This window comes from Aotus nancymaae, unplaced genomic scaffold, assembly GCF_030222135.1.
Source record: "Aotus nancymaae isolate 86718 unplaced genomic scaffold, 86718_ANA_hifiasm-v0.15.2.pri h1tg000108l, whole genome shotgun sequence".
In the NCBI taxonomy this organism is placed as follows: domain Eukaryota; kingdom Metazoa; phylum Chordata; class Mammalia; order Primates; family Aotidae; genus Aotus; species Aotus nancymaae.
Window position 1 is genome coordinate 23,905,081 of NW_026988523.1, and position 7,780 is coordinate 23,912,860.

The following is a 7,780-nucleotide window of genomic DNA, read 5'->3' on the forward strand; positions in this document are numbered from 1 at the left end:
ATCTCCCTCTGTCACCCAGGCTAGAGGGCAGAGGCACTGTCATGGCTCTCTGTAGCCTCAAACTCCCTGGGCTCAAGCAATCCTCCCACCTCAACTGCCTGAGTAGATGGGACTACAGGTGCATATCACCACGCTTAGGTAATTTTTAAAAAATATGTTTCTGTAAAGGCAGGGTCTAGCTATGCTGCCCAAGCTGGTCTTGAATTCCTGAGCTCAAGCAATCCTCCTTCCTTGGTCTTCCAAACTGCCATGATTACAGGCATGAGCCACAGCATCCAGCGGTTTCTACATTTCTAAAGCATAAATAGGAGAGTTATTTTATATAAATATTTTTAGTTCATAGGAATTAACAATTTTATTAATAATGGTTAGCATAGTGGGAGCAGAAGGGAGAAGTATGACAGGGGACATTTTTGCTCTTCATAATTGAAGAGACACACAAGATATAATACAAGAATCTAAGATACATTATGCAAGAAACTTGTATTTTTGTTTGCTTTCTTCTATAAACTTTTAAAAAATTATAAAAAGATCATAAACTATCTGGAAAACCTCCACCACTAATGTGTTCAATCAGTCTCTCCAGTAGAGGGCACGGTAGCTTCAACACAGAAAATGTATGGTTGGTTTATCAGCCACTCTCAAACTGTGGTTTTGCTGCACAGCTTTTACAATCCACTGACTGCATTGTTTCTTCCTCTACCACAGGATGGAAAATATGTGTCATCTTAATGTGGAGCAATTCTATTTACCGAAAAGCCAGTTGCAACAACAAAAAGGGAAGTCACCAAAATTGCAGGTTTTGTTTTACACATATATATACGTAAATATATGTAATATATGTAAATATACATGTAATACATATTACATATACACGTGAAATATATAAGATATACATATTCATGTTATATATATTACATGTATATGTAAACATACGTATATTGGACTGTCTTTTAAAAGACATTTACATGGCAAGTTTTTGAGGAAAAGGTTTCTCAGTTTGCAGCAGATACTGCCTTAACTCTTAAAATTACACATAGATCCAAAAATTACAAATTGATTTATACCCAGATTTATTAACCAACCACATAACTTTCAGAGAAAAATTAACTTTCTGCCACCTAACATCAGTCGTTGATCTGGAAGGGTTTATGAAAAAAGCAAAGAATTAAACACAAAAACATCAAGAATAATCTATATTTAAACAAGTTGCTTACACAGGTACATGTATATTCACTTTATTAATATATTCAGATGATTAAACTTCCTTGGCTTGGAGAGCTCTGAAAAGTTTACTTATTATTTAAGAGACAGAGTCTCACTCTATCACTCATGTTGGAGTACAATGACACAATCACAGCTCACTGTAGCTTGAATGCATGAGCCTCACAGGTCTTGCTCAAGCCTTCCTCCTGCTTCAGACTCTCAAAGTACTGGGATTTCCAGCATGAACCACAATACCCAGCCTGAAAAGTTTAAATGTTAATCGGCTTGCTTATTTTTCGGATTTGTTTATTATCCAGAGCACTTATTAAATATCTATAATGAGCCTGATCTTCTACAAATTAGTGTATCTTGTATATTTGTGTACCTACAAATTGATATTTAATAATACCTACACATTTACAACCTAATTACCTCTGAGTTAGTCCTCGTATGATTTTCCATCTTAAATAGCTATGGTTTGAACATTTCCTTTTTCCACATATATGCAAATCAGTAACAAACTTTTGTACAGTACTTTAGAGCTTATAGAAGACCTTTCATGTAAGAGTCACATAATATCTTATGAGGCTGCCAAGAAAGACATGTTACTCTTATTACAGATGAGAAACTAGGACTCAAAGAAGTGTGAAGCTACCGTCCCAACAGTTACTTAGCATTTACTGGTTAAGCCCTGGCTCTAATTGGGTCTCCTGACAGAAGTCCAGCTCTCTCTCTGCTGCCTCTTTGTCAGAACTCCTGGCCTACCAGTGAATTTAACTGTCTATAAGTGAATTCTAACATCTAAGGTTCTAAGTATAAACTATATTTAGGTTTACATTGGTGAGGAAAATCAAGTGTCTGCATACTACAGATATCTTATTAATATGTATTGAATCATCAGAAAGTGAAAACAGACGTAGGAATATTATGCAAAGTTCTTTGGGAGAGGAAGAGCATATGCTTAAGGAAAAATGACATTCATACAGTTCACAAGCATGTTTCAAAGTATCTATTATTGAAATCTACACGGTTTTCCTTTTCACAATAAAGTCCACAACTGTTGTTGTAAGTAACTGCAGATTTTGCCCTCCAAGTCAAACTTGGCGCTCCAACTACTGGCAGCTCACCTTAAGAACATATTAACTATTTCCAATTTTCTTTCTTTCTCTCTTTTTTTTTTTTTTTTTTGGTAACAGCCTGTCGCCCAGGCTGGAGTGCAGTGGCACAGTCTCAGCTCACTGCAACTCCACCTCCCAGGTTCAAGTGATTCTCCTGCCTCAGCCTCTCGAGTAGCTAGGATTACAGGCACTTGGCACCACGCCCAGCTAATTTTTGTATTTTTAGTAGAGACGAGGGTTTCACCATGTTGGCCAGGATGGTCCCAACCACTTGACCTCGCGATTTGTCCGCCTCGGCCTCCCAAAATGCTGGGATTACAGGCGTGACCACACGCAGCCCCCAGTTTTCTTTTAACAAGTCTAATACAACTAGAATATCTACAGCTTGGTGGCAAAGCCACTTAAACATTTCACTGGCTAGCTCTGGTAATACTATCCGAAATCAACTAATTTTGTGGTTGAGGTAATCTATTTGTCTTTACCAACCAAGTCGTTTTAAAAAACTTCAGGAGTAAAGATGATACCTGAAGAATTAATGAATAAAACTTACTCAAGGAAACTGTTAACTCCTTTTTGGCCAGTTATTGAAAGTTCTGGTAAATCCCAACTCAACCAAGAATGACTCATGAGGAAATCCTGACTCCTTGAACTCACTGGTTCTGGTGCGTTACAGCTGCGAAATGTGTCTCCAGCTTTCTCTCCCACCATAAGGAAGTCTGTGATTCTATTTCGGCAGGAGATGCGACCAAGGGCTCCTGAGGATCGACCCTGCAGCCAGACCCGGCCTCGTGCCTAGCAGTGATAACAAATGCAAACTCAAAGCCCTGTCTTCTGAGCAAGTCTTTTTCTCTTGTTCAATCCCTGACTAACGCTCATTCCCAGAGTGTTCGAGACGCCCCTAAAGCTGCAGAGCAGGCCTCACCACCTGCCCCTGGGCAGCCCACGTTGCAGGGTACTCCTTCCTCAAACTAATGGCGGAGAGAACCGGGGGAGGGTCTCCTCGCAGCCTAGGTTCACAGACCAGGGTGTGTCGAGTGAGTCCCTGCAGCAGGACCGCAAACAAGAAATGAGGCGCGCTCACAAAAACGAGAAAATCCCACTCTTCATTCAAAACCAGGCGAGCGCACTCCGGGCTCGCGGCGGGCGACCTCCTCCCGCCAGGGAAGCGCGAGTCCGGGGAGCCCTTCAGGGAGGCTGAGGGAGCGCAGGCGCCCCCGCCGCGCCGCAGCCAACTTCCGCTCCCCCACCGCCGCAAAGCCCCGAGCCCGCCGGCCGCCACGCCTCGGCAAAAGGTCGCAGGCAACCTCTGCACACTGGAAAGTCTCTGTCTGCTCCCACACCCGCCCCAGCCGGCCGCTACGATGTGACCCGAGTGCGCAAGAAGCCGGGGCCGCACACGTCAGCAGCGGCAGGGCTTCCAGACCCTTCGGCGGAGGCCGTGACTGCCGCGGGCCGGCGCTGACCCCATCCCCGCGCGCGTCCGCCGCCGGCCAATCCGCGTCCTCTTGAGGCGGGGCCGGAGCGGCGAGGCCCCGCCCCCAAGCCGCAGCCTCTTATAAATGCTGCAGCGCCCGGCGGCCTCACACAACCGCGGACAAGCGGAAGGACGAGGATGCAAAGTGCTATGTTCTTGGCTGTTCAACACGACTGCAGACCCATGGACAAGAGCCCAGGCAGCGGCCACAAGAGCGAGGAGAAGCGGGAAAAGATGAAGCGGACCCTGTGAGTATGGCTTTCTTCCCTCTCCCGCCACCCACTGCGAGCTGCAGACGCGGTGCTTTCCGGCTCGGCTTTGATCTTAGGAAACTAGCCTGACCCTCTGCAGGGAAAAAAAAAAAAAAAAAAGTCGAAAAGCACAATTTGTTAAGTAAGATTAAATCTGGGTGACGCTCGGGTAGTTTAGGAGCCGAGGGACATAGTTGATATTAGGGCGGTGGTGGATGCGCTGAGAAATTATGGGTTGGCTTTATGTCCTCCCGCATTCAAAATGACATCAGAATCCTGCGGCTGATCCGCTTACACAGCTACTGGAAGGAGATGCTCTTGCCGCTTCTGAATATACTCGTTTAAAATCCATTTTTGTTTTTTAGTTATAGAGCAGATCTCACCCAGTCACGAATGTGGAACAAATAATTGTTCTGCAGCGTCTGCTTAAATGAAGGGTTGTAGGTGGGGAAGGGAGAGTGCAGGGGAATCAATCGTCCACCCACCTCTTTGTACACAGTCTCTGGCACGGTCCAGAATCTCCTGCTCTAAAGACAGAAGCATGGGCTGGCTCCAGACAGTTCCACGTCTGTCCTTTTCATCAACTGCGAAACGTCTCGGAATTGTAGTTAACCTTGCAAACAAACTGATGTCCTTTTGAAATAGTATCTGCCTTTTGAACTAAATTCATTAACAATTCTTTAAAATACCCCTAGTGATTCTAGGTAGCCCTGCCCTTAGCTGTAAAATGAGTAGATACGCGATCAGATTAATGGATGAAACTGTTCAGTACATGAGATTTAAATGTTAAGTGGGTGGTAAGACTGTTATTTGAAGAGTTCTTGCTTTACCTTATGCGGTTTGTCTCTAGTTACTGGGTGCCTTTATTTGGTAAAAATGCATTCAGCTGCAGTAGCATATTGAAGTGTTGCTACTTAGTGATTATGTTTAAAAAAATTTTTTTGTTGTTGTTTTTTTAGTTTAAAAGATTGGAAGACCCGTTTGAGCTACTTCCTGCAAAATTCCTCTACTCCTGGGAAGCCCAAAACCGGCAAAAAAAGCAAACAGCAAGCTTTCACCAAGTAAGTTGAGAATCCTGTACTTGCAAATATGAATAGTTAGTTGCTGAACTGAAAAGGGGAACTCTGATGTGCGTAAGCTAACATGCAAAACTTCTCTTTCAGGCCTTCTCCTGAGGAAGCACAGCTGTGGTCAGAAGCATTTGATGAGCTGCTAGCCAGCAAATGTAAGTTAATTCTTGAACTTGAGCCATTGCTATTATCACAAAAGCCTGGAAAGGCTGTGTGCATGCAGCAAAAGAGCAGCTTGCCTGAGGGGAATTAGACTGTGCAGTCACTATAGGATAAAGCCTATTTTTCTCTCCTTTATTTCCCAGGGTTTAACCATGGAAATAAATGCATGTATACCCTCCAAGTGGGGAAGAAAAATAGCCGAAAAAAATTAAAGTGGCAGTTGCTTATAGTTAAGCTCAAGTCAGTTTTTCCGTTGCATACAATGTTTTCAAGAGGCTTAGTTCCCAGAGAACTTATGGCTCCCCTATAAATATTTATTTTGCATTGACAGCAAAGTTAAGTACTTATATTTTTGCAGCAGACCGCCAACATAAGCATTTTACCTACTGCCTCTTAGTCATTAAAAAGCTAACTTTTGAGAATTACAGGTTTGAGCGAAATCTAGAAAATTACTGTCATTTAGAAATAATTAAAATTTGAGGGAGAAGTACTGGGGGAACATAAGGAATCATTTGGTCACTCAGTTCTTCACATTCTGCATGCTTTCTTTTCTCCCCTCTTCAGATGGTCTTGCTGCATTCAGGGCCTTTTTAAAGTCTGAATTCTGTGAAGAAAATATTGAATTCTGGCTGGCCTGTGAAGACTTCAAAAAAACCAAATCACCCCAAAAGTTGTCCTCAAAAGCAAGGAAAATATATACGGACTTTATAGAAAAGGAAGCTCCAAAAGAGGTAAGACAGAAAGTTCCTAATTTCAGCACAGTCTGGACATTTTTAGCACAAAAGCGAAACAAAAGAATCCAGGACAAAGTGGGGCTAGAAGGAGGGCAAAAACCTTCCCACATTGTAGCTTTCAGTTATATCAGAAGTTCCCCTGTGACTTGCTAGTAAAGCTAATCACACATTATGATTTTTATTTTTTTGTTTACAAATATTAGATTTTACTCTTTAACTCTGAATACCAAATAAACCACTTTTTTTTGTTTTATTTCAGATAAACATAGATTTTCAAACCAAAACTCTGATTGCCCAGAATATACAAGACGCTACAAGTGGCTGCTTTACAACTGCCCAGAAAAGGGTATACAGCTTGATGGAGAACAACTCTTATCCCCGTTTCTTGGAGTCAGAATTCTACCAGGACTTATGTAAAAAGCCACAAATTGCCACAGAGCCTCATGCTACATGAAATGTGAGAGAGCCCAAAAATGGAGGACATTTCATTCTTTTTCCTAAGGGGAAAGACTGTGACCTGCCATAAAGACTGACCTTGAATTCAGCCTGAGTGTTCAGAAAACATCACTCAGAACTATTGATTCAAAGTTGGGTAGTGAATCAGGAAGCCAGTAACTGTCTAGAAGAAGCTGGTATCAGAACAGTTTCCCTCACTGTCTGTAGAACACAAGAAGGGAATAGGTGGTCTGAACATGGTGTCTCACTCTGAAAGCAGGAATGTAAGATGATGAAAGAGACAGTGTAATACTGTTGGTCCAAAAGCATTTAAAATCAATAGATCTGGGATTATGTGGCCTTAGGTAGCTGGTTGTACATCTTTCCCTAAATCAGTCCCTGTTACCACATAGTAGTTTTAGTTTAGTACTCTACTCAGTAAAGTGTTTGTTTACTATGTGCAAGGGTATTGAAGTTCTTACGACCACAGATCATTGGTACTGTTGTCTCATGTTACGCTGAAGCTGAAATGGTCCACATTTGCATTGTTAAAAATGATATGTGAAGTAGAATGAGTGCTGTGGTGTTGAAAACTGCAGTGTCCGTTACGAGTGCCAAAAATCTGTCTTGAAGGCAGCTACACTTTGAAGTGGTCTTTGAATACTTTTAATAAATTTATTTTGATAAGTAATATTGAACACTTGGAGTCTAGATGTGATTTTATTTTAATAACTGGAAATATGACAGATTAAGGGAAAACATCTTTATAGTAAAAGGTCTTTCAGTTTTTATGCCTGCCCATTGAGACCTGACAGTCCCCAGAACTGAGAAATGATAGTTGCAGACAGATAATTATTTTTTACAAACCTATAAGCATTACATAGGCCTAAGGATGTCAAATCACATTCTTAGAACCACTGCGTTTATGCTTTCTAATCTTAAAAAAATCAACCTTGTTACTGAAAATGCTGATCTAAAGCCTTCTGTGAGTATCTAAGGACCAACTAAATATGAGAAGTAAAACAATGTATTGGAGACAAGAACAAAAATTATTCAATAACTAAGCTTCTTAAATGAAGAAAGAAGCCAAATAAGGTCAATGTAGGCCTGTCTTTATTTTCTTTCCATTGGTTCCAAGCTCCCCCACAGGTATTGGCATGGGCTTCCAAGATACATACCTGAAATTGTTCCCTTCCATGATGTATCAATACAAAATCTCAGAATTTTCTGGATTTTCATGCCTTCATTGGGCCAAAAAAGAATCTGATTGTTACTTTAGGTAATGATAAAGTCAAAAGAAGTGCACTTTTGTTTCTTAAACTTAAATCCA

General features: G+C 41.6%; 1 protein-coding gene across 1 annotated transcript; it reads left to right on the plus strand.

The window, feature by feature from the left end:
* The first annotated feature begins 3,905 nt into the window (after positions 1–3,905).
* Positions 3,906–7,148, plus strand: RGS2 (regulator of G protein signaling 2). Its single transcript, XM_012444702.3, has 5 exons — positions 3,906–4,046; positions 5,009–5,110; positions 5,213–5,274; positions 5,846–6,012; positions 6,275–7,148. The coding sequence occupies exons 1-5, from the start codon at positions 3,937–3,939 to the stop codon at positions 6,467–6,469; spliced, it is 636 nt and encodes a 211-aa protein (XP_012300125.1). The 5' UTR covers positions 3,906–3,936; the 3' UTR covers positions 6,470–7,148.
* The last annotated feature ends 632 nt before the right edge of the window (positions 7,149–7,780 follow it).

Bases quoted from the DNA above. Each gene is read 5' to 3' on its own strand.
- RGS2 (XM_012444702.3), top strand. From the start codon at position 3,937: ATGCAAAGTGCTATGTTCTTGGCTGTTCAACACGACTGCAGACCCATG. The intron at 5,111-5,212 runs GTAAGTTGAGAA...CTTCTCTTTCAG, and splicing joins AAACAGCAAGCTTTCACCAA to GCCTTCTCCTGAGGAAGCAC. The intron at 6,013-6,274 runs GTAAGACAGAAA...GTTTTATTTCAG, and splicing joins AAAAGGAAGCTCCAAAAGAG to ATAAACATAGATTTTCAAAC.